The 27,943-nt window shown below is 36.4% G+C and overlaps 1 protein-coding gene across 12 annotated transcripts in view; it reads left to right on the top strand.

Moving 5' to 3' along the window:
- DCN (decorin) overlaps positions 1-21,682 on the top strand; it is a 53,675-nt gene extending 31,993 nt beyond the window's left edge. For all 12 annotated transcript variants that reach the window (XM_049094587.1, XM_049094589.1, XM_049094585.1 and 9 more), the window contains 5 exons: positions 5,224-5,437; positions 6,240-6,353; positions 11,469-11,562; positions 15,121-15,259; positions 21,297-21,682. In XM_049094587.1, coding sequence (XP_048950544.1) covers positions 5,224-5,437; positions 6,240-6,353; positions 11,469-11,562; positions 15,121-15,259; positions 21,297-21,491 — 756 coding nt within the window. In that variant the 3' untranslated portion in view covers positions 21,492-21,682. The remainder of the gene's footprint in view (positions 1-5,223; positions 5,438-6,239; positions 6,354-11,468; positions 11,563-15,120; positions 15,260-21,296) is intronic.
- The last annotated feature ends 6,261 nt before the right edge of the window (positions 21,683-27,943 follow it).

Below are 27,943 nucleotides of genomic sequence, written 5' to 3'. Positions count from 1 at the left end.
GTTATATATAATCAGGACAAGATTTAGTTATCAACTTTCATACAGCTAGGATGAGAAAAGCATTAAACACCCATTAGGAGAAAACATACTATATTTTTATAAGGATGCAAAGATTTTTTCCCTTAAGATTTTAAGATTCTCTATGGAGCAGTTAATAGAAATAAAAACAGCAAATAATATGGCATGGTCAATTTATTGAAATACAACAATAGAAGCCCTGTGTTTGTTAGTAGTGAATGCTACATGCATCAAGAAGAGACAAATCAGACATATCCCACATCAGGTTACCAGTTAGTATTTGAGAGAATATGGGACAAAGGGTCTTAGAGGATTAGCAGAATTTTGAAAGAAAGAGAAGAAAAGAAGGTCTTCTATACAAAAGGAAGGGAAAAGCATAAGAAAATAAGCAGATATAAGAGTTGGCTAGAGTGAAAGATATGAGCTAGAAAGAGTGAGGATAAGGCCTGAGCTAGAGATCTCAAATCTTGAACCAATGGTATCCATCTCCACTGATAGGATACCCAGCCTGACCCCCAAAACACCTTTTCTCTGCCTTCATGGCATGTTTTCACTGGGAATGAGCTGCTGGTGATACCATTTAAACCATCATCATATATGTTAAAAGACTGCTTAAGACAAAAATTAATACTATTTTCAATGAACTAAAATTTACAACTTCTTTTTATTTTTCTATGTTTACCCTAAAGCTACTTTTTTAAGGAAGGAAAATTCTTTTACTCTAATCCTAATTTTCTGTATGTTCAAGTATAATCGGGATAATTTCTTTAAACTCCTCAGAGCCTGAAATAAGAGATATCTGGTTTCTGCGGCACGGTTATTAAATCTGGTATTTGTAATAATATGTTCTTTCTTTTCCATGTTTCCTTCTCAGCATGTTTTAGGCAACTACCATCTTGGTAATATCTTTCTTTCTACTTCAAAGTATACACTGAAGAGAGGAAGAGTTTATTAGAGCTTCCAACTGTTCAGAGGATGTCAAACAACTATATTTCTCTTACTCTTTCATTCATGATTGTTTCTGTCCTTGTTATTATGCAAATAAACATTATAATTTCAGCAAGGAAAGCCACACTTGAATAAAAAGGAGGAAGATTAATGAAACTTTAGCAAAGGTTAAAATAGAAAGGATTTAACAGAAAGTTTCCTCTTTTCTCAATAATTTTATCAATTTAGACTCTGTCTCATAATGAGTAGTATATGCTGTGCAAGAGTAGTTTTATACTTGTATGTAGAGAAAAGCATAATTATTCTGTGAAATAAGGAAAATTAAGTAGTATAACGGCAACATTCAATGTATTTCCTTTGAATTAAAAAATTGAGTAAGGGATTTTTTTAATTAAAAATTAAGTATTACAAAGGTTTAAGTATAATAGCAAATATTTGTTTAACAATTACTATACACTAGGCTTAATACCTATATATACTCACTTATTTAATTCTTATAACCATTCTTTTGAGGTAGGCAGTCTTGATAAGCCCTTTATATAGAAAAGGACACTCAGGAAGAGAGAGGTTACGTGTTCAGAGTTACTTGTTCAAAGTCATGAAGCAAATAAGAGCCAAATCTTGAGATCTAAACTCAGGAGAATTGTGAATTGAGTCTATTCATTAACTGCCTATAAATGCAGTGGTAACTATACAATCCCTTAGAACAATACCTGGTGCAGTGTGAAGCCTACATAAGTGGCTTTGGAGAAAACCTTATGATATTAAGTCAAGTTTCCCATTTTTTTCTTCCAATTTTACTGAAATATAATTGCCATACAGCTGTGTGTAAGGTTAAGACATACAGCATAATAATTTCATATATTGCAAAATGATCATCACGATAAGTGTAAACATCCATCATACATACATATATATATATATATATACACATATCATAAATATATATTTTTCTTTATGAGGAGAACTTTTAGGGCTTACTCTGTTAACATCTTTGAAATACAGCATGTCGCAATGTGGGCTACAGCCAGCATGTTGTACCTCACCTCCCCAGTCCTTATTTGTCTTATAACTGGAAGTTTGTTCCTTTCCATCATCTTCTTAGGTGAAGGTGATGAGAAGCCTTTTATTCCTACCTCTATCCTTTTTTATGCCAGTTTTGTCACCTCCCTACCTCCCAGGCTAGATCCCTTTTTCTTTAGTTACTAACAAAGAAGTTTGCTCTGATTTTTGAAGCTGTGCTTCAATTTTAGTTTAGGTGGTGCTCAGGGTATTTCCTGCCCACAAGCAACAAGTTCTCTCCTCCTCTGACTTCTCTCTCACCTCTTAGCAAAGTCATGATAAGCCGATTCTGCTTGTCTTTCTCCTTTATTTCTTTTTCCTGTTTTTACTTTTATTTGCATTTATTTTATGGAGAATTTACTCCCAGGCCATAAATATTAATTTCTTCAATTTCTTCTGGGATATCTTTTGCTTCTGTGCAACCTCTTCTTCTGTTTTAAGAGCAATCTGCTTTTTCAGTACAGATCACGTCAGTGTGGCAGGGAGAGCACAGTAGGGGTTCATCGGCCATGAGCCCTGTACATTCAACACCACATCTTAGGGGCTTTGCTCACCTGGATGTGCTCCATGATCAGAGAATCTACATCTAAACCCTTGAGTTCAGCATTATTCTCTGCATTTTTAAGCATGTGCAGTAAAAATTCAGCACTCTTTTTGGGGCATCTGTGTCCAGCCCCACTGTTTAGCCTGGACACACTTGCCAGCTCTAACATTGTAGCGATGGAATGGCACACATGGCTTCTGCAAAGTGGCATCCTTCAGATACTTGGTGGCTTTTTCCCATATGCATACCCTTGATGCAGAAAATGGGTATTTTCATACGTGTTCTTAAAGTGAACACAAAGATTTGAACATCTTGGTTTGCATGGTTTTGTTGGATTTTTTGGGTCAAGTAAATAGTGAACCATTTTCAGAGATCCACTTGGGTTGCTCACAGGAAGAGCTTTCCCTTTTTCATCAGCTGAACCCCTGAAGAATACTTGGGGTTCACCCTTGACTCTTTCTCTGATTTAGCTGGCCTTTGGTATTACCCAATGGAATTAGGTTTTGTTTTATTTTTTTCCCATCTCAACATCTTGTCATTGCCTGTTATTTGTAAATGTGCTTTCTTAAATATATATCACTGTGTATGGAGCTAACATCAACCATCTTTAAGCAATACTGTATTTTCAAAAATAAGTTTTTCTCACCTGTGGATCTCTCTTTTTCCTAAGGTTGGTTTTATTAAAGCACGAGGACAAGACCTGTGGGTAGAAAGAGCTGCCTCACCTATGGATCTATTTTATGTGAAGTTCTAACTCATATGGCTTTTAAGATTTTACTTCATTATGACCAAATAATTTATTTCTTTTTCAAGTGTATTTTAATTTGAAAGCAGGAATGTTTTCCACTGGACTAAAACTTCCAACCAACAATGCCATTTGAAAGGCACTTTGCAAAGAAGTCTATATACATTATCATGTATCCCCCTGTAAATGCTATTATTATTATTCCCACTGTACTGAAGAAATAACTGGGGCAATGTCACACTACCCCAAGAACTTAACAGCAGATACTACTATGGCACGCTCACAGGTAGAGGCATTGTCTAGTTATTATCTAATTTTAAAAAAGCAATATTTTATTAGCTGAAGTGACAGATAATACATTACCAGGCTGATTCTTCATAATAGGTTTCAATATTTAACATAAAATCAGTAGATTTTCAGACCATCTATAATGCATTCAATGATATCAAGCTTTCAGAATTTTCTTCCATAGATGGCAATAGAGGATTTTCTCTTTCTTCACAATTAAACATCTGCCATTTTGGGTATCTTTCAATGATGCAAATCCTCTCAAACCTTTCTTCTAGCTCTAGCTTTTACTAATTTCCTGTACACTTTGCTTGTTAATATTAATTTCCTATGACTTTCACCCTCATGAGTTTTTGAAATTTTTGTAATATTCATTGGAATGTCCCAGGATTTTTTTTAAAGATTTTATTTATTTATTCATGAGAGACACAGAAAGAAAGGAAGAGACACAGGCAGAGGGAGAAGCAGGCTCCATTCAGGGAGCCCAGTGTGGGACTCGATCCCGGGACCCCGGGATCATGCCCTGGGCCAAAGGCAGATGTTCAACCACTGAGCCACCCAGGTGTCCCAGATTTTTGTTTTAATCAATCCATCATCTTTTAGGATTAGCAAAAAGATTGTTACTTATATTAAGTTTTAATTAGTCAAATAATGTGAACTACATGAGGATGTACATGGGTTAACTAACCTAGCTGTTACCTTCAGAAAGTATTCCTGCACTTCTGATACTGGAAGTTCCCACTGTTTTATTTTTTGTCCAAAAATAAGTTTAGCAATAGCTATACTTACCAATAATGAATGAGAAGTAATATTCTATATTAGGAGAATGCAGAAACAAAAATTTAAGAATTCCCCAAAATATCAACATATTTAGCCACATAAAATCTTTATATGTAAAAAGAACAAAAGCAGAAGAAAAATATGTTAAAGTTCTGCATTTCATATTAACTACATCTTTATGTTCTGTGAACCAATTATTCAAATATATTAAAATTTAATAAAGAGAAGTATGGTGATCAGGTCTTTCTTCCCTCAAAACATAGTAAATAGTAGCAGAACAAAAGGAGATTAATTTAACCTTTCAAGTGACAAAGATATGCAAAGAAATTACAATGAACTACAACATGATGTGCTAATTTGACAAACTTTTTGAAAAACTACATCTAAACTTATAAGACTGCAAGAAAACAAGAGAATCTTTACTCTCTTGCATTGCTGATGATAGTGTAACTTGGTGCCACCGTTTTGTAATGGAATCCATGACAGCAGTCAATGAAAATGGATTTTAGGCTGAGGGATGGATGCCTGTGGCACTGAATTCTTTTCAGGTAACTTAGGTCATTTTCAGAATTTCTATCTTTAGGAATTTTACTGTTTCAAAATGAAGTGTCTATGTACATATCTATATTATAATCTATATTTCATCACCTTTATTCCTGATGTTCAGATCCTCATACATGTCTTAAGTGAAAGAATCCTATTTGCTTAATTTTTTTGATTTGTTGCAATTTTGTAGATTTCTCTGTTAATCTCATTAATGGAATGAATAAACTACACACACCCATACACACACAGAGTGTTTTGGAATTAAGATGTTGTTTTTGTTCACTATCCACAGACCTTGATTCTTGTAAACAACAAAATTAGCAAAATCAGCCCTGGAGCATTTACACCTTTGTTGAAATTGGAACGACTTTATCTGTCCAAGAATCATCTGAAGGAATTGCCAGAAAAAATGCCCAAAACTCTTCAGGAGCTGCGTGCCCATGAGAATGAGATCACCAAAGTTCGAAAAGCTGTGTTCAATGGACTGAACCAGATGATCGTCGTAGGTACAGATATTCTTATAACTCTAAGGCCAGGATGGAAGGTCCACCTTAAAAGATTCCAAGTAAGCCATAGCTGCAGGAAAGGAAATTAGCTAGAACTTAGATGTCTTTAGCCTATAGGAGTAACAGTAGCAAGATCAGCAGATTTGAGATTTTGAATCTGTGCCTTATAATGTTTTTATTCTTCGTCCTTGAGGATCTGAGAATGTGGAGAAAACTCTAGGGCCAAAGTCACCCTACTGCATGCCCAAGATGTGGGATGGAATTAAGTAGTGATTAATTAGAGATATGTGGTGATACCTTTCCATCATGGGAATTGTTTCTATTGTGAACATCTATAAATCATTTGCTTTAAAGAGCACGTTCTACTGTTTTGCTCTATGCGTGGTAAAAAAAAAATGGTGATTTTATAAGTGTTGTACAAGATGCTAATTTCAAATTATTTAATGTTTTAATTCATCTGAAGAAAGTAATAGCCCCATAATAAGTGTGACTTATTAGCACTTGGTTTTTGTTGATTTCTGTGCAAACCTGTGTATGCACTTGAAATAAGTTTGGTCACTGTTCTTGCCACTATTGCTTTTTTTTGTAAATCTTTGTGTTTTGTTGTTGTGTTTGTTTGTTGTTTGTTTTAAAAAGAGAAAATTTTACCTCAGTTTGCTATCCCTCTGAAGAGTGTGTCTTAATTTCTCTTTTGCTTCTCAGACAAGAAACATCTCTTAAAATCCTTGTTGAAACAGACAGTACTCTGGCGTGCAATACCCTCGTATTGTCCACTAAAACTTTGCACTTCTTGTTTTTGTAGAGCTGGGCACCAATCCCCTGAAGAGTTCAGGGATTGAAAATGGAGCCTTCCAGGGAATGAAGAAGCTCTCCTATATCCGCATTGCTGATACCAATATAACTACCATCCCTCAAGGTGATAGAAAATTCCCCAAGGCAGTTTGAACACCTAAATCTAAAACCTTTAGCATTTAAAAAAATTGTTTTGGAAATTTAAATGGTGACTGAAGTAGCCAGTGTTATTTCTGGTAAATTCTCTACCCTTGGAAGTATTTCTGTTGCTCCTGGATGACCCCTGGGCCATCAAGGCCTACTGTAGAGGTAGCTAGACACTTTTTTTTTTAAATGAAAGTTTTTGTGTGTTTCTTAAAGATTTATTTATTTATTCATGAGAGATAGAGACACAGGCAGAGGGAGAAGCAGGCTACTCCATGCAGGTTGCCTGACGTGAGACCCGGGTCTCCAGGATCATGCCCTGGGCCGAAGGCAGCACCAGACCGCTGAGCCACCCAGGCTGCCCTAGCTAGACCCTTTTACCTATAAAGTCTCTTCTAAGATATAACTTAGCACACAATGATTTCATATTAAATAATTGTAATAAAAAAAAAGAAATTGTGATAGCCCAAAGGAAAAAATACAGTAATTAAGGAAAAAAAAAAAAAAAAAGCCCAGAATACTTTCATGACATTAAAAAAAAAAAAAAAAAAGAAAAAAAAGAAACCTCTGAAACTGAGCCAGGTTTTACTTTGAGTCTCCAAAATTTTAGTGAATTCCTTTCCATCTTAGGACATTTCAGGCATTACTATCTGAATAACAGCATCCACAGGGCCATGCTCTTATATAATAGTGGCAGTTGTATGTGGTAGGGTGGATTTTGGTTTGTATGCTTGAGTTTAGTCTGTCCCTAATTGGCTCTAAGGTCTTGGGCAAGTTATTCAATATTTATGCCTCAATTTCTTTATTTGTGAAGGGAAAATAATACTAATATACAACTCATTAGTTTGTCTTAAAATTTAAAAACGAACTAGAGAAATAACTGGCATGCAGAAAAGTAGTGGATTAATATTACCTTTTATTATTTCTTAAAAATATTTTGACACTCATTTTGCTAAGGCAGAGAGTACCAAACACCCGGGAAAGGACAGTGAAGTGGGTATACTTACTACCTGCCTTCAAGGAGCTTATTGCCTAGAGCAAGGCCAAACAGGTACACAGCAGTTATCACACAGCCCTGTGCTAAGTACTACCTGGGAGAGGCACCTAAGCCAGGCTTTGTGAATCAGAAAAGAAATCAAATCACCAAAAAGCAATTCCTCTAATTTTCACATTTTCCTTGCTCCAGGGTTTTAGTCTCACAAAAGCCCCTCTATATTCTCAAATTTTCCTCTCCATCTGGCCCTTCCTGAGCTTAGATATCTTGTTCTTGGACTAGGTACAAATGTAGGTTCTTGCCCACAGAAACCTATTACCCTCACTGAGCTTCCAGAGACACTTCAGCTCCTAGGAGTACATACTCCACAGAATGGTTTCTTACCACCCCTTGCCTTCTCCACAGTCTTTTTGCTACAGAAGATATTTTTATGCCCATACTAGCAACTACTGGTATAGATAAGATGAGTCAATCGATTGATCTATCGATAGATATTGATCTACATTTTATCAAGCACCTTCCTATTGGGCATCCAACTTGTTGCACTGTAATAAGTGTATTTTTTAATCCTTAGTGCAGATGTGTATATATCTACATATACATGATATATATGTTATATATAATATTTATATTATCCCCAGTGCAGATGTATATATCTTTATATTTTTAATATATTTTATATTTTACTACTATTTTAAAATTTTAATTATATTTTTACATATTACATATACACATATACCTTGCCCAAAGCTATAGAGTTATAAGAGGTGAAATAAAGAAGCTGGAATTTAAAGTTCAGGTCCTTTCCACTACTTCATACTGTCAGATGACTTGCATTAAACACCATCTTTGACTTTGCTCCTTCTTAATGCATCCTCCAAAATAGGCCTCGGGAACACATTTCGTCACCTAGTGATCTGTATTCCTTATGTCTTCTCCCTATCCTAGGTACCCTTTCCTCACTATCTCTAGCTTACTTTTATGTATTAAACACTAACTATAAAAATTATAGTAACTAAATTTCGTTAAGCATGTATTAAATACCAGGTATTGTGCCAAGTATTTTTTAAGGATTCTTCTCTATGAGTCTGAACCATTCCTCTATAGTAATTTTATCGTAGCTGTTTAATACATGAGGAAAATGAAGCTTAAAGACAGGAAGTAAATGGTGTCCAAGGTCCTGGAACTAGGAGATGGCCAAGCTGGGGCTGCACTGTGCTGATGCAGAGCTCATGAGCATGAGCATTGTCACCAGCTGCCAACCTAAGTCCTCCCTCTCATGCTCATTTATGCCAATCACATATATGGGCCTGCCTTTCCTCAACCTGACCCTTACGCCTGAATATCGCCATCCTCTGGGAGTCTTAATGTCCACACACCATCTACCATTAGGGAGGGAAACACAAGGCAGTGCAGCCAAGTGGAGTTATGACTGATCTGACTCGGCTGCTTAGTTGTCCTGGGGCTTCAGGCTGATGACCCCAGATCTCTAACCCCTCAGTTCCACGGTCTATAAAATGCAGGTTTGGTGACATCTATCTTCTAGGGTATCTGTGAGGATTAAAAGACACAGGTAAGACTTGTAATGTGCATGCATAGTATCTGGCATAAAGTAAGGTCTCAATATATTTACCTTAAAAAGGGAAAGGGAAATAAACATTTAAAAAAAATAACTAGAGTATAAGATCTTAGCTAAAAGTTACAGCGGCAAAGGTTAGTGGTATCCTTGATAAATGTGCCTCTCTCTATCCTATTGCGAAGTTTTCTTCCACAGTCAAACTTTCTCCTGGTTATAATTTTCCTTTTGGAAAACTGATACTGCAATGGGGGAGACACGTAGAACCTAGGTAAGCATTATGGATGTGACAATAATTGTCATTCTAGAGACACTGCCTTTTAAAAACATCTTTTCATGGTGATAGGAGTGAAAAGATGTGTGTTCAGTTTGCTTTGTTATATGTTCACTTGCTTATTACTTACAGGCGCATTTTAAAAATCTACATTGGTTTATTCTAAGGAGACTCGAGTGGTTGAAATCCCTTATTCCAAGAGTGACTGTGGTTTCCTGATATTGAGTCATAAGAAATGACACAATTTTGATTTTGTTGCCAGACCCCCAAGCCCAGAGTCTCCAGGTTATGCAAATGAACACTGAACTCAAGAGACAGTTTATTAGAGAGAGCTTGCATACGGGGGAGCCGACAGGAAAGAGGAATGTTGCTGTCTGAAGGGATATTGTGCAAGGAATGGAAAGGCACTTTTCCGGGGGGCAAGGGACAGGGAGTGGGGAAGCATTCTTCAATCCCACAGTCATTATCTTGTGGTCATTACTTTTCAGTAGACACAAGACAATCACAGGATGCCTTTCTCCATGGTTGACATTCTTTCAGGGCTCCTGGAAAATAGAAATACTTGTGCAAGCAGGCTTTTGATTGTTACTTCTAATCTTGTCCAGACAACCATTACTCCTAACAACAATTATCTCATTTATTCGCTCTCTCAGAAGGAGGTACTTGTCTCTGAGTGGATGGAAACTTTTAACTTTTGCCTCAGACCAGTGGTTTATAGGGATTGAGTCCCTCTTGCTGTTCCTATACTGTCTCAATTTCTTTTCCTTAGTGAAGAGCATGCAGTTTTAACTCCCTCTGACCATCTCAGAGGGAACATATCACATTCCCTACCTAGCAGCTAGATGATCTCTAAAATTTGTAATTTTGAGTCTCTGTTTCTTCGTCTATGAAAGGAGGTTAACAAAAAATAATGTGTAAACCAAAAAAAAAAAAAAATTAAAGAAGCCAAGTTAGAAAAAGTGCCAGTATCAGTGTTTGCCACATTACAGACTACCTGGTGAGTATAAGAAGTTCCCTTCCTTAGCATCTCCTACACAGAACATAGTGCCACAGAGAAACTCATGAGAAGTTCAAGTCAAACATGGACGAAACTTCTACATCCAATAGACAGCATTCAATGGTGCTCAGTGAAAATTCTCATACCAAACATAACCTGCAGTTCTCTAGTTTTGTTCCTGATGGACAAATAACCAGCACATTCTGCTAAGCAGATGTTGGTTCTACGTGTAACCAATTTGCTCTTTTCTTTGTAGTTGTTGCTATTCTTGTAAGTGGAACAATATGCTCTTTAAAAAGCTGTATAATAGCGTAATATATCCTCAGATGGCAGGAGGAAATGAAAATAAAATGCTTAAACGTTTTTATTAATATTACTAAATTTCTAGAAACCATAGCCTTTCAAGGAGTACCATGCAGAGGTTGCATGGATACTTTGGATCTAAATTTATTTCCCCAGGTGTTCTACATATGGCAGATGCCTCGATTATATAGGCTTCAGCATTCCTCTTGTGTAAAGAAAAAGCCTTGATTGAAAAGATCCAAGTAAGCTTTCACTCTTTCTATACATCCGTGTTGCAGAGGCATTTGATTTTTTGGTTTGCCTGTTTGTTTGTTTTTTAATGTGGAAAAGCCAAAGAAGACTAAGGCCAGAACGGTCTATTGGTGTTCATGATTTATGATACTCATTGCTGAAATACCTAGTTAAATTTGTAGATAGGTTTCACTTATACCTAATCTCTTTCTTTCTTTTAAAATATTTATTTACATTCAATTTGCCAACATATAGTATAACACCCAGTGCTCATCTCATCATGTCCTAATCTCTAATTTCTTAGAGTTCAAATGCTTATCTCACTTTAGAGTCGGCATCTTTCATCAGTGACAGTGTTAGCTTAGTAACAGAGGTGTGTAAGAAACTAATGAGATTCAGGGTTTGACTTCAGTTCTCCGATTGTATCCAAACAATCACTGGGACAAAAATTTAGGACGCGATAAACGCACTCTGCGTTTTTGTTAAAATTGATCTATAAGAAAAGTAAAAAGTACTGTACTACTTCCAAAAGCATATATTATTACCAAAGGGATGAAGGAAAAGATAAAAAGCAAAAGTGATGAAAAAGATGAAAAACAAATCCTTTAAAACTCCATGTCTTTTCGCAAATTGACTGATGGCCTATTCACTGGTTGTCTTTCTACATCCTGTAATTATGTTTCTCTGCTAGTCTAACATTCCGTATTTCTGTATTTCCAGGTCTTCCTCCTTCCCTTACTGAATTACATCTTGAAGGCAACAAAATCACCAAGGTTGATGCATCTAGCCTGAAAGGACTGAATAATTTGGCTAAGTAATAATATTCTCTCATGATCTTATTCCATAAAATGGCCAGATATATTAGTGCCTACATGCTCAGGATTAGACATACAATGGGTGGTTTTTTACCCTACCACATTTTTGTTGTTGGTCCTAACAACCTCAAACCTCAGCATGCCCAATTATTTCTTTAAAAAACAAGGAACCAGCACACTACCATGAAGATTATCTACTATATTGTTTTGAGATTAAGACCTATTTTATGCACAAGGTATCCGAGTAAGTCAGTATGTTCAGTCAATATGTTCTAACTTAGTTGCATTAAACAGAAGGTTGGGGATCCCTGGGTGGCTCAGCGGTTTAGCGTCGCCTTTGGCCCAGGGCGTGATCCTGGAGTCTCAGGATCGAGTCCCATGTCGGGCTCCCTGCATGGAGCCTGCTTCTCCTTCTGCCTGTGTCTCTGCCTCTCTCTGTCTCTCATGAATAGATAAATAAAATCTTTTTTTTTTTGATAAATAAAATCTTAAAAAAATAAAAAAATAAAAATAAACAGAAGGTTAAGTAAATTACAACAGAATATTCCGAATTTGAAAATGCCTTAAAATGAAAGCTACCAGGACGTGGAAATATTGGGCATCCCACACTATAGTACTGGAATAAATACAATGCAATTCTCTCACCTCCATTTTTTCAAGAGTCTTAAAATGTTTCTGGACATTTAGTGTATTCTAACAAATGAAGTTATTTTTTTTTCCTAGCCGTTCTTACCTTTTTCTTTTTTCCTGATAGATAATCATTTATTCCTCTGCTGCTTTCTAGCCTAACTTTAATCTTTCTACATTAACAATCTGGTTAAGTAATAAAAAGAGGGTAATGCTTGCAAACTATCTGTTTATCTTCAAGGAATACTCTGGTCTTGAACTGTATTACTGAATACTCTTATAAAGGAGCACAGTGTTATGCCAAACTGACTTACTCCTCTTTAGTCTTTATAAATTTTATGGTAGCAAAACAAATATAAAGTATATCCTTGAGAATTAGTTAAGACCAGATGATGTATAATATGGCTTTTCCCATTTCTGTGGCGATTTCCCAGTACGCTGGTGGATGGTGAAGGCTGAAGGCGAGCATGTGCATAGGACTCTAGCTGTAGTATCTTACCCTGGTGTCTCAAGAGATAAGAAATAATTTATCTAAAGCTATATTTTTAATTAAAAATTTTTTTTTCTAAACATTTTATTTATTTGAGGGAGAGACCAAGCATGAGCAGGGCAAAGAGGCAGAGGAAGAGAGGAAGGGAGAAGCAGGCTCCCCACTGGACAAGTAGCATGATACAGGGCTCCATCCCACAACCCTGGGATCATGGCCTGAGCCAAAGGCAGACACTTAACCAACTGAGCCACCCAGGTGCCCCATACTAAAGACATTTTAATTACAGTCTCTAATATAGCAAATATATTTCAGAATAGTATTATGCATCACCGACGTTTGTAATCTTGTCTTCTAGTTGCAGAAAAATGTAGGAAAATAAGTTCCATTGCATATTGTGTAGGACAGCTAGTAGTAGTAGTAGTAGGGATGAAAAATGATGTAATTTCAAATACAGTAAATCCTTAATAATATTTGTGCCTTTTTAGAAAAAAAAATATTTTGTACTGAAAGTAGAAAGGATATTTTTAGAAAATTCCCTTAATTAAAATTTGGAGCAGATTGGCTCATTGACCAAGCAAACTTTTCCAACTCTTTAATTTATCAAACAAATTTCCTTTTGGAATCAAGTCCACAGAAATCTGTCTACGAACCATCACATCATCGTGTTGTTTATTCTTCACTGATGTTGGAACATGAGAGGTATTTTGGTGTTGAAAATCAAAACTGTGAAAAGAAGAGAAAAGCAGCCACTGTTTTTAGAACATTGGTGTATGGCAAATATTCCAATTAGTTAAGAGGAACAAGTGGGAAGAAAATAGTATATGCCTCTCTCCAAAAATATAGGATGGTTTTCAGGCAAACTTGTTGTCTGTTATACTCGTATACCTATATGATCATCTCTCTTACTAGGTGGATTTTAGTCTTTGACGGGAAGAATCATGGTTTTTGAGCCATGTGTGCCCTGTCTTCATAAGCCTTCATAAGCCTTCATAAGCTCTGTCTTCATAATATCTTGAACATAGTAGGTCCTCAAAAACATTTGTTGATTGCATATATAAATAAATCATCAGAAAAGCGAACTTTCTTTGAATCCGTTATTAGGAATGTCATATCCTAAAACTGTATTAGCCCCAAATTGGATATGGGACTTGAAGTGTTATAAGGAATAGGAGATATAATTCTGTGTCTGAGGTAAATGTCTAAGACTAGGGGAAAAACAAAAGTTTCTCAGTCAAGATGCCAGTTTAATAATCCATAGCTAAGATAAACTAACCATTTTATTAATAGCCTAAAATCAATATACCATGATTTCAATTATTTCAAATACCAAATCATGATTAAAATTGAAGGAATTTGGTTACATAAACCAGAATCTAAATCCCAAAAGGGTTCAGAGATCAGAACTAGCTAAAGGCAAGCAAAACTTTCCTAGGAAAATTTCCCTAGCCTATTCTATTACATTTCAAAGAGCCCAGTAGACTCTTCCTCTTTCTCTCCCTTGGAACTTTCTGGCTTTCCTTACCTTGTTGCTTCATCCCTGGTATCCCCTTTCCATCCTTTTGGATTGGCAGCACCCTGGTTTTAATGGAGAGTCATTCATCTCCAGAATGCCAAATAAATCAACCTTGTCTCCAAGTTGACTTCTGCCTTTTGAATCCCATTTACTATTAAGGAACCTCACAGCTGCAGAACTTTCACCTTGTATGGATTTAATTTTAAAAATGCAACCCAAAACTTTGAGTGGCATTGTATAAGAAAGGTCAAAGGGGCCAAGAAAGAGACACCTAGGTCAGAGATCAGGGCCAAAAGCCAGGAAAGTTGGCCACAGGCAAATTCTGATAGTAACAAATGGTCACTGATAAACAAAAGCAAAATGCCAATTCTGTTAACCTTCCTGGCAGGTAGGTTTATTGATTCATTAAAACCTTCTACTTTTTATTTCCAATGAATAAATTCACATAATAAATATACAGTTGTTTGGTTTCCGAAGTGACCAAAATGACGATGGCATTCCTTCTCGTTTTCTCTGGAGTGAATTGGTTATATTCATTACATATAGAAATCAACTCAACAGCTATTCATTGATCATAGCCAGCTCTGTGCTAGTACTGGATATGCCCCAAACTGTCATTTTTCTCTAGGAGAGATACATAAGTACACCCCTTGAGTTTTTTAAGAGGGTGACAACAGGAAAATTTGCTAAGAGATGCCTGTCCAGTCTGGTACTGTCAGAGGGGTTTCAAAGACAGTGGCTCTAAGCTGGGAATTTAAGAACAAATGGGCTTTGTCCCAGCTCAGAAAAAGGTTGGAAAAAGCATTCTAGGCAAAGGGAACAGTAAGTGCAAAAACAAACTTTTTCTTTGACTTGAGAAATCACACAATGCCCGTAAGAAAGGCGTCCGTGTGCAGTGCATGCACTCATATCTGCTTTCTTTTACAGGTTGGGACTGAGTTTTAACAGCATCTCCGCTGTTGACAATGGCACTCTAGCCAACACTCCTCATCTGAGGGAGCTTCACTTGGACAACAATAAGCTCATCAGAGTACCCGGTGGGCTGGCGGAGCATAAGTACATCCAGGTAACACATTAGCACTAAATAGTGCCAGGAGTATCTAGGGAGCCGGCCCTTTCTACCGGGATGTCAGGAGGCAGGAAGCTCTGCTTAGAAATCTTTTGGCAGAAAGGTATTTTTAATGTTTCCATGCAAGTATTCATTCATATGTTTCATGAAAAATATAGGTTTAAATTATTATTTTTTTAAAATAGGACTTTTACCGTAAACAGTGTAGTGCTGTCTTCCAGAATCTCATTTTTTTAAAAGATTTTATTTATTTATTCATGAGAGATACAGAGAGATAGAGGTAGAGACACAGGCAGAGGGAGAAGCCGGCTCCCTGCAGGGAGTCCAATGTGGGACTCCATCCCGGGACTCCAGGGTCACGACCTGGGCCGAAGGCAGGCCTGAGCCACCCAGGCATCCCAGAATCTCATATTTTTAATGAAGCAGGTAAAGTATTTTCAAGACATAGATCAGTGGAACAGAAACATAATAAGGGTTGAAAAAGATGATATAATCCGTGAAGCATAGACAAGAAATAAAATAGCAGTTTTAATTTTTAGCTTCAACAGGTTTCACATAGTTCAAAAGGGAATGTTTAGCTAGCAGTGTGACTGAGTTAACTTTACATAAATTATCGAGTTATACCACATTCTTAAGCATAAGAAGGTACGACCCATTGGTCCATGTGGTAACAGAGCTTTCTAGTCTGTAAATCCATAAATGTAAGTCCTGCTTGTTAGTTTAAATAGTAACAATATTTTCATGTGTATCAACATAACACTTCCATTGTTACTTTGAGGAAATAGAACAAATGTGTTATTCAAATTTTATATCCAAAAAATTAATAATGTGATTATTCATAGATTTTATGTATTTGCCTTTTTTACCTAAATTTTCAGTTTCATTAAAGGCCATATTTAAATTGTTTCTTTCAGAAATTCGTATAGGTGCTTAGTTTAATCGTGATGATTCAAAAGTTATACCTTGAGGTCCCTGGGTGGCTCAGTCAGTTGAGCATCAGACTCAAGGGGCCAAGGTTATGATGTCAGGGTCGTGAGACTCAACCCTGCACTGGGCTGTGTGCTCAGCACAGAGTTTGCTTGAGATTCTCTCTTCCTCTTCCTATGCCCCTCCTGCCATGTTCGTGCTCTCTCTGTCAAATAAATAGATCTTTAAAAAAAAAAAAAAAGGAGAGAGAGATTATACCTTGACATTGATGCTCTATCATAGGTAAATCCTTTTTATAAAGTTGCCATTTTTGGTAATGTAATATTTCAACTTCTTTGCTTGGGGTTCAAAATAAACTTACCCCTTAATCTGCTGTCAATTATGTCAATATGTTCCTGATCTCTAAATTTTTACTAAGTTGTGACAAAAACTCCAAATGAAATTAATATATCATGATTTACATAAGGTCTCTGTTTGTAGTGGGCATTTTTTGGGGGGGGGGGTTGGGGGTTGTTTTGTCTTCATTTTTATATCCCAGAGTAATGAGTTTTACCTTTTGATTGTTGTTTTTCGAATGTTAGTCTAGATATATTATTGAGTTCATAAAATAAGTTAAATGAGTTAATTAAGAACATTTATGGGATGGGCTAGATAGGCTAGGCTAGGCTAAATGGAAAATAAAATAATATTGTAATGGTATTTCCATTAAAATTTTGTTTAAATGCACATGTTTACATATACTAAACATATGTATTGTGTTTCTTGTGTGCGTCACAGAGAAAAAATTATAAAGCATGCTATTTTGTAATCTTTGTTGAATATCAGCAAATCTCATGGGCATTCACACAGGGCCTCACTCTACGTTTTTCATCTTAGTTGGCTGTCCATGCACCCATTTCATCTCCCTTCTTAGGGATTTCACCTATTTTACTGTCTTTTGTGCAAGTATATAACTCAGTTATTTTTATTAAAACTATATAGTTCTTCTGCCATCACCACAATCCAATTCTTTATTTTTTTTTGTTTTTGAAGATTTTATTTATTCATTTCAGAGCGAACATGAGCAGGGGGAGAGGCAAAGGGGGAGGGAGAAGCAGACTCTCTGCTGAGCTGGGAGCCTGCCATAGATCCTGAGATCATGACCTGAGCCGAAGGCAGATACTTAACTGAGTCACCCAGGTGGTCTTAATCACAATCCAGTTCTAACGTTTCTATTACCCCCCAAATATTCCTCTTATCTTATTTCTAGTCAATTTTCAACCTCATCTTCTGCCACAGGAAATCATTCATCTTCTTTCCACTTCCATGGATTTGCTTTTGCTTGAAATTTCATATAAATAGAATCAGTTATTGTAATGATTTTAGGTATCATAGCAGGAGTCATAGCATGCATGAGTAGTTAATTAATTTTTATTGGTGAATAGCTTTCCATCGTATGGGTATACTACATTTGTTTGCTAGCACTACTCGTTTTGATTACTGTTTAGCTTTTGATTGTGTTTTGAAATTGGGAGTGAAGGTCTTTTAACTTTGTTCTTATTTTTTTTAAACTTTTTTTCTTAAAGAATTATTTATTTATTCATGAGAAACACAGAGAGAGAGAGAGAGGGGGGCAGAGACACAGGCAGAGGGAGAAGCAGGCTCCATGCAAGGAGCCCGATGCGGGACTCGATCCCGGGTCTCCAGGATCACACCCTGGGCTGCAGGCGGCGCTAAACCGCTGCGCCAGCGGGCCTGCCCTGTTCTTATTTTTTAAACCATTTTTGAGGATTTATTTATTTATTTATTTATTTATTTATTTATTTATTTGAGATAGAGCGAGTGAGTGGGCATGAATGGGGGCATGAACGGAAAGGCAGAAGGAGAGGGAGAAACAGACCCCTTGCTGAGCAGAGAGCCCGATGCAAGGCTTGATCCCAGGACCCTGAGATCATGACCTGAGCCGAAGAGAGACGCTCAACCAACCGAGCCCCAACTTTGTTCTTATTTTTTAAAATGGTCTTGGCTATTGGCTATTCTTGTTTCTTCGCTATTCTTGTTCCTTCATATTTTCATATAAATTTTAGAATCAGCTTGTTTGTTTTTGCAAAAATAGCCTGCTAGACTCTAAGAAGGGCTGCGATGAATCCATAGCTCAATTAGGAGAGAATTGTCATCTTAATAATATTGAATGTTCCAATTCATAAGCATGGAATATATCTCCATTTCATGTTATTTAATTTTTCACAGCAATGTTTTTTTTTTCATTTTTAGTATACACATCTTACATTCTTTTATTAAGTGTATCCTTATTTTCTTTATTATTTTTGTGTTGCTGTCAATGAATTGTTAAGCTTAATTTCATTTTTGAATTGTTTTTTATGAAAATATAATTGATTTTGTACATCAATCTTCTGTTCCAGTACTATGCTAAAATTGTTTTTAGTAGCAGAAATTTTTGTGCACTTCTTTGGATATTCCATATTTGGTATCATGCCATTTGCAAATAAAGACAGTTTTAATTATTCTTATCGGAATTATTTTCCATTTATTCTTGCTTCGTTGCACTGGCTAGAATCTCCAGTGCGGTATTGAATAGAATTGATAAAATCAGATATCTTTGCCTTGTTTGCTATTTTAAGTCAGAGGTGGACATTCAATATTTTAACATTAAGCATGACATTAACTAAAAGTTTTTTGTAGATGCTCTTTATCAAGTTGAGAAAGTTCTGTTCTTAAGTTTATTGAAAATTTTTATCACGAATGTGTATTCAAATGCTTTCTTTGTGTATCTGTTGAGATTATCATGTGGTTTTGCCTTTTATTCTTTTAATATAGTATATTAAATGAATTAATTTTCAGTTAAACCAGTTTTACATTTTTGAGATAAATCATGTTTGGTCTTGGTCATGGTATATAATCTTTTCATTTGTTATGAAATACAGTTTCCTAATATTTTGTTAAAGTTCTTTGTCTATATTTGTATGAAATATTTGATTACAAATTGTGTGTGTATGTGTGATGATTTTTGTCTGGCTTTAATATTAGAAAATACTGACCTCAAAAAAAAAAAAAAAGAAAAGAAAAAGAAAATACTGACCTCATAAAATGAATTGGGAATCTAGCTTTCTTTTTTACACAGACTAATACTTTATTCTTGATATTTTTTTCTCTTCAGTATTAGCCATCAACTCTAACCAAACATGTCTTCCTTTTCTTGCTAATCACTGCTAGGAAATAGAAAATGGCAAATGAAAAAAAAAATTTCAGTTTGAGAATCATAAAAAAAATACTCAGGGGTATTGTTTGGCTTTAATATCCCTTGTTTCTGTTTTTTTTTTTTTTTTAAAGATTTTATTTATTTATTCTTAAGAGACACAGGCTCCATGCAGGGAGCCCGATGTGGGACTCGATCCCAGGTCTCCAGGATCTGGCCCTGGGCTGAAGGCAACGCTAAACCGCTGAGCCACCCGGGCTGCCCTTGTTTCTGTTTTTATATTCTATTGTTCTCCTTCTAAACCCTTTCATAAACAAGGCCTTTTTCACTTGCATATAAGTGACTATTCTGGTAGGTGGAACAATATTTTAAGTGAATTATGATAAGGTAGTGCCTCATAAGTTTTATAACGTACTTGAGAAATTGTTGCCTTTTTATTATATTTCAGCTTTGGTTGTATGATAAGTCACTTCTTGCTCTTCAGAATTCACATGTACATAATGGATGTAAAAACCCATTTCTAAAGTCCTTGAAAAAAAATTCTATAAACAAGTTACCATTATCTTAAATATAATCATAAAATTCAATTCAGAAAAATTCTAATAAACAATAGAATTATACTCATAAGGTAGAATTTGTAACAGTTAGTTTGCATTGAAACTTTTCTTTTATTCATTCCAAATGCTGAGGTGCTCAGTGTTCCTTAGGGTTTGTGATTATTTTGATTCTAATACTGCCTGTACTCTTTTTCTTCACTATATATTACTATATATATATTATAGTATATATAGATATATATATAGATATATATATATATCTTCCTCATTTTGTATAATTCCTTAAAAGGTACATCATTTTATCCTTTCCCTGAAAACATAACGTTTCATGTAGACATGATTTATGAAATAGTATGAATTTATTCATGTATTCATTCAACATATATTTATTGAACACCTACTCTGTTCTAGTAGACACTGAAGATACATCATAACTAAAACAACATATTTCTTTCCTTATGGAGCTTTTATTATAGAGGAAAACAGACAAGTATATAATATACGATATAGTGATAATTACTATGAAGATTTTAAAAAGTGTAATTGAATAGTCAGGGACTTCCCCTGAATAGTCAGGGAAGATTTCTCTGGTAAGAAGAGGTTTCATGAATTACATGAGGGAGTAGCCTTGGAGACATCTTGGAGAAGATGGGTCCAAGTGGGAGAAACAATGCATGCCAACCTAAGGAAGGACTGTGATTTTTGTAATAGAGGAAAGTAGGCCAGAGTGGTTAGATTGAATAGTGAGGGGAGATGAGGTCAGAGTAGAAGGATGTCAGATCATGTTGGATTTGTGGGCCAATGTGAGAACTTTGGGATTTATCCTGCATGAGGTAGGAAGCCACTGGAGTGTTGAGGCAAAGAATATATAATTTGGCTTACTTTTTAAAATGATTGCTTTATGAGCTAAGGAAAGAAGAAAGAGACAGAAAGAGAGAGAGGGAGGGAGGAAGGAAGAGAGGGAGGAGGGGAGGAAGGAAAAAAGAAGGAAGGGAGGGAGGGAGGGAGGGAGGAAGGAAGGAAGGAAGGAAGGAAGGGAGGGAGGGAGGGAGGGAGGGAGGGAGGGAGGGAGGGAGGAAGAGAGGCAGACAAGCAGGAAGGAAGATTGATTTTAGGACAAAAGAGGAAACAGGAAGGATGATTTCAATCATCCAGAAGGAGATAATGTTGTAGGAGTCGACATGGGGAGAAGAACTAGGTTATGTGTACATTTTGAAGATTGAGCTAGCAGCATTTGTTGATGGTTGGCTAGAGTGTGTAAGAGAAAGGAAGGGTCAAGGATAAAGACTAAAGAGAAAATAGTATTCAGTATATTTAGAGGAAAATAATCATTCTCCATTATTTCATTTTGCAGGTTGTCTACCTTCATAACAACAATATATCTGCAGTCGGATCTAATGACTTCTGCCCACCTGGATACAACACCAAAAAGGCTTCTTATTCAGGTGTGAGCCTTTTCAGCAACCCAGTGCAGTACTGGGAGATCCAGCCATCCACCTTCCGGTGTGTCTACGTGCGCTCTGCCATTCAGCTTGGAAATTATAAATAATTCCCAAGAAAGCCCTCGTTTTTATAACCTGGCAAAATCCCATTAATATCATTGCTCAAAAAAAAAAAATGAAAGCTAGATACTGGAAACTTAACTGCAATGTGGATCTTTTTCCCACATGATTTATAATACATAAAGCCGAATATGCAGTTTAAATAATTGCCTACAATAAAAAAATATTTTGCCTGCCATTTTCAGAATTCTTTTTTGAAGGTTTCTGTTGATGTTAACTGAGCTATTGCAGATATTTTAATTTCCCTAAACGTAAAATTTGGAGTAAATATATATATATATTCTTGACATATATGTGTGTGTGTGTGTGTATATATATATATATATATATATATATATACACATATATATGTCAACAATTCAGTAAAGCTTTTGTTTAATTTTCAGAAGGAATCAAATAAAACAAGTATCCATCTTCTGTAGTTCGTAGGGTGTTAGGTCCTTTAACGTAAAGTCAAACTTCAAATTCCATCTAGCTCTGTGTTAATCCCTGTTATTACTGGTAAAGCTTCATTTGAATATGTAAATTCAGTTTAGGCTATGTAAAATTTTTGCTAATGTCATCATTCTGAAAAAAATAAATTTACAAATACATTCAAAATTACCATTGTAAAAAAGTGTAATTGTAAATCTTCCCTAAACTCTATTTTCTGATGAAAGCAGACACTGTGTTCTTGACAAAAATAGCACATCTTTTCAAGTTCTCAGATATTTCTTTTACTCCTGTTTTTTGACACTTGTGTATTATAACTTACAGTATCTATAATCAGTGCTAAGTTGATAAAGCCTAATTTTCTCTGATTGGTCTAGAAAGATGGTATTTTCAGTTGCTAAGATACTAAATTGGTTTTAAAACATCATGTGTATAATCAGGCTGCTCACCTGAACATTTCTATAATTACTAGATGTATTAGAAATATTTGTTGCATTTAGTTAAATCTTCAAGTTTAGAATTTTTTTCTGCAGAATTTATAAAGACCTGTCAAAGCATACAATTCAACAGGCCTGGGGAATGGGCTGATTTACAAAAAGTAGAGATTTATTAAAAAATATGTTTATGTTATCGACATCTAATAAGAAAACATGTGAGGATAGTTTTTTTTTCTACAGTGTTGGATGTTTTATGATGCAAGTACTGATAACCAAATCCAAACTTAAAAAAAAAATTTATTTATTTATTTGACAGAGAGCACACACATGCAATTAGTGGGTGGATGGGGGTGGGGAGGGTTAGTGAAGGAGGGAGAGGGACAAGCAGACTCCTTGCTGAGTGTGGAGCCTGACATGGAGCTCAGTCTGAGGACCCTGAGGTCATGACCTGAGCCAAAAATCAAGAGTTGGAGTCTCATCAGACTGAGCCACCCAGGGGCTGCGAATTCCAAACTGGCTTAAACCATAAAGGAAAACCCAAAGAGTCCTGCTGTTAGATGAGCCTTTAGGTACAGTGTGATCAGAGTTCCAGCCAAGTTTCTCTGTAGTTCTTTCAACTTTGCCTTCCTTCATTACTTTTTCAAGCTGGTCTCCCTTATAGGTGACATATGACTCTCCCTCTTATTGACCACTCAGAACACAAAAGCATATCAACACAAAATTTCTAGAAGTCATGAAAATTTATCTATTACGTAGCAACTTCATAGCCCTATAGAGTAAATACTATAGACATTCCCATTTTTTGGTAGAAAAGTAGACTGAAGTTAGGAGAAATTAAGAAACTTTTCTAGAGTCAAATAAATACCTGGTAAATACATGGCAACAGAACTTTCCCTTTCAATTTTTGCATAAGTCAGGGTCTGGCAGAAAACAGAATTTACCTCTGAGAGTTCAAGTGAAGATAATTTAATGAAGGGACTATGATAGAGTGTGTGCAGAGTCTACTGCACCAAAAAAGGATGACTGGGCACTAAAAGAAAGCAATGATGGCAAGCCAGAGTCACCCAAATGGTTTCTTGGGCAGGGGAAGAATTGAGTTTCTGGAGTCAAGTGAGAGGACAACTTTGGAGGGTTTCTGTGCCTGGGGAGCTATGTTTCTGGAAGGATGCCACATCTGACAGAGGGTAGGTACTGAACTAAGCTATGTCCCCTTCTCTCCTTTTACATCAGATCCTCCCACCAATGAAGCCTAAAGGGAAGACAATCATCAAGAAAGCTAGAGAGAGGAAGGGTCTTGTTGGCACAGGACACAGAAGGGAGAAAGATGGATCCAGTCAGGGCATGTGGAGAATAACTAATAAGCCCAGGCACTATCATTATATCTGTAGGATCATCAAACAAATTTCACAAGCCACAGATAAACATTACATTCACATCCCATGACATCTCAGGCACCTTTTCTGAAACCCAATAATTTTAGACTTTTCTGCACTGATCAGAGGTGCTAACAAAGGAAACAATGTTTGATGAAACTTCATCAAATGATGACGTGGATGGAGCTGGAGGGTATTATGCTGTGTAAAAATAAGTCAGCTGGAGAAGGGCAATCATCATATGGTTTCACTCATACAGGGAATATAACAAATAGTGAAAGGGATTATAAGGAAAGGAAGGGAACTGAGTGGGAAAAATTAGAGAGGGAGACAAACCATGAGAGACTCCTAACTCTGGGAAACAGAGAAAGGGTTGTGGAAGGGGAGGTGGGAGGGGGGATGGGGTGACTGGGTGACAGGCACTGAGGAGGGCACTTGAGGGGATGAGCACTGGATGTTATACTATATGTTGGCAAATTGAATTTAAATAAATTTTTAAAAATGATTAACTGAATCTGGTTTTCCATTAGGAAACATGGGGCTAGTTTTATAATGGCTTTCACTGAAGCAGAGTTTACTTATTTAAAGAAATGATTAGTATTAAAAATCAAAGTGTAAACATAAAACTTACACTGTCAATATTAATGGACAGTCAATTACATATTTTACATAAATTTGGCAGAAAATAAAAATAATATTTGGATAATCATAAGACTCAGAGCATAGAGCTCTAAGCTCTTGTAGTCAAAGTCATATTCTCCTTTATAACAGTTACTGCCTGAAATACACAGTGCTGTGAGCTACTTAATCACATGCTGGACTTCCATGAAGTGATATTAGTAATATTTATTCACAGTCTGGTATCCGGCAATAAATAAGTAGGAGAGTCTATTTTTTTATTTAGCATACTCCATTCATTCATTCATTCATTCATTCATTTATTTATTCAATAAACTAGCACTGAATATATTGTAAATATGAGACAAGTCCTGGTAGAAAGATAACAGATATCTATTTCTGGATCTTACTCAGCGCATACAAAGTTTCTGTGCTAGGCTCTTTTTGTTCCACATCTGCTTATCACAAAAATGCCTGAGGATGTACTTTTCCTTTTAACAGATGATAAAATAGAGTCAGAATTATAACCCTGATGTGTGCTGATTGAGTTAGGTTCAGCCTTTGCTTTTGCCATAGTTTACAACCATACAACTCCAAGCACATCAAAGCTAAAGGTGGTGTCTTCATTTATTTTTTTTTTAAGATTTTATTTATTTATTCATGAGAGAGAGAGAGAGGGGGAGGGAGAGAGAGGCAGAGACACAGGCAGAGGGAGAAGCAGGCTCCATGCAGAGAGCCCAACGTGGGACTCGATCCCAGGTCTCCAGGATCGGGCCCTGGGCCGAAGACAGCACCAAACTGCTGAGCCAGCCGGGGCTGCCCCAAGGTGGTGGTCTTAAATACTGAGAAGGGAATCTATTTGTGGTCCTTAGAATTTCCTCTGTATTGTGGTAATAAGTCAGTGTGCCACAACATAGTAACTATCATTTACTCAATATTGTGTCTTAACTGTATATGCAGTGTCTCATTGAATTCTTACAACAGCCCTGTGGCTATGGTACAGTATAGTTCCTTAATATCTTCTTTACAGATGGGCAAATGAAGCCCCAGAGAAGTCCAGTTGCTTTCCCATGGATACACAACTTGTAAATAAGAAAGGCAAAGTTTCTGTTCCTTCAGTTTGTTGCCTTCTGTGACTTCAGAAAAGAATGTATTTGTGTCCAACAGTGAAGAATCACTGAACATCCGTAGCATCTTTCATCTTCTTTGCTACATGGGGGAGGGCTATAAAATAATGGATCTTCCCACCATTGTGATTTGTTATATTTCAAAAAGAATACATTTATTTGTTTCTAAAAAAAAAAAAATGAGACTACCACACTGTTCAACTTTACACATGTCCTGTATGAGCTCTGTCCAATATGGTTCATATTAGCATACCCAGGTATGATCATTAGAAATGTGATGGAACTGAAGAACTAATTTTTAAATTTTATTTAATTTTAGTGGGTTTAAAGGTAATAGCCATAAGTTGCCAAGTGAAGTCCTATTGGATGTGATGTTCTAAATACTCCCAATGAGTGTAAATATGAGTGTATTTCTATTTATTCATGCAAAAATATTTACTAGGTTTGTGTCTAAATAGAGGTATAAGAAGGAATAAAATGGCATCCTTAACTTTAAGGTGATCACAGTTTAACAAAGACACAATCATATAACCAATAATAGAAATACAGAGGAATAAATTTTATCGTTAGAAATATAGGCACACCTCACTTTACCGTGCTTTGCTTTCTTGCACTTGGCAGATGTTGTGTTTTTTTGAAAATGGAAGGTTTGTAGCAACCCAGCATAGCATTGAGCCAGAGTATATAGACACCATTTTTCCAACATCATTTGCTCATTTTGTGTTTCTGTCACATTTTGGTAATTCTTGCAATATTTCAAGCTTTTTTCATTATTATTATATTTGTTATGTGATCTGTTATCAGTGATCATAACTCACTGGAAGCTCAGATGATGGTTATCATTTTTTAGCAATGAAGTATTTATTTTTTTAGCAATGAAGTATTTTTAATTAAGGTATGTACATTTTATTTAGACACAATGCTATTGCACACTTAATAGGCTACAGTATAGCGTACATATAACTTTTATAAGCACTAGGGCACTAAAAAATTCATTTGACCCACTTTATCGGGATATTTGCTAACTGTGGTAGTCTGGTACTCTGTCCCCACAGTATCTTCCAAGTATGCTTCCACAGGCAAGTTACAGGAGTGGCTCACAGGAGGGGTGATCAACTCGCCAAGGGTAGTAGAACGAGCACAGAGGAACATGTAAGACTTCACTGAGGAAGTTATTTTTGAGGTAGGTTTTGATGAATGTGTAAGAGTTCAACAGGAACGTTTGGAAGAATGGGGTTAAGGCAAGACAGTAAGTTCAAGGACACTAGGCTGTGCCTCTGCACATTTCTGATAGCCTGGCATAAAAGGAGGGCTTACTCAACTTCTCTACCTTCTTCTGAAACAGAAGCACTGGTTTACACTTACCTTTGATATACATAGGGCTTGACATGATATCAGAGGAAGCAACTCTTTACCCTTTTTCCACAGTCTTACTGACCCACAAAATATCAACCTTCCAGAATGGTCAATAGGAGGTGGAAATGGCTTCATTTTATTCCTCTCTTACACCTCCCAAGAGATCCTACTACATGACTACAGTGGAAAGGTAGTTTTTCTTGGAAGGCATTCAGGTGTTCAAAGTCCAGGGCTCCATGAGATTATTTTCTTCAGACCTGGACCTTGCATTAGCACTCCTTTCTCTGGTCCTCCCTCCTGCATGTGGTAGCCTTCCTGGCAGAGGAGAGAAGCTGGCAGCTACTCTGCTGCTTAACTTACTGGTGAGGGATGGGTCTAGATAGAGGAACAGAGAAGACCCTTTGGACTTTGATCTACAGAGCAGATCTTCCAACACATCTTGGCCAGCGGTATGGCTGCTTCTAATATTGTCAAGACTCACAGGGGAGAGAGGCCTGACCCATCAGCACCCCTCACTTATATAGAAATGCAACTTCTTTCTTATATATTTTTCCTTTGAAAGATAAATATGGCTCATTTCCTTGACTTCAACAGTTGCTATGGGCATAACTTAGCAAACTTGCTTAGCCTGTGACTCATCTCCTTATCTGCAAAATGGGGATAATATTAGTCTCTACCTTATAGTTGGTGTGTGAACAAAGTGGGTTCATTTAGTGTGTAACTCTTAGACCAGAGCCCAGCACATGAAAAGTTTCGCATATGTTGGCTGCCAGGTCACATAGTTTGGGCTGTAATCATCTCAAGAGCACTTAGTTCTCAGGTCTAGGATGGGGTCTGAAGTTGTGCATTTCAAACAAACTCCCAGGAAGGCTGTTGCTTCATAGTCCATATGTTGAGGAACAAAAGAGAGCTTACGCCTCATATCAGACCATGTCTGACTTGCCTCCCACCAACTGGCTCTTGTAAGAAACCCTGCTTGTTGGCTTCCTAGGGCTGCTGTAATGAACTACCTTAAACTGAGTGGCTTGAAATGACACAAATTTATGCTTTCATAGTTCTGGAGTCTGGAAGTTTGAATTCAAGATGTTGGCCATAC

Source organism: Canis lupus, chromosome 15, assembly GCF_003254725.2.
Source record: "Canis lupus dingo isolate Sandy chromosome 15, ASM325472v2, whole genome shotgun sequence".
NCBI classification, from domain to species: Eukaryota; Metazoa; Chordata; class Mammalia; order Carnivora; family Canidae; genus Canis; species Canis lupus.
The sequence above is the reverse complement of the archived record's forward strand: the minus strand, read 5'-3'. Positions and strand labels throughout refer to the sequence as shown.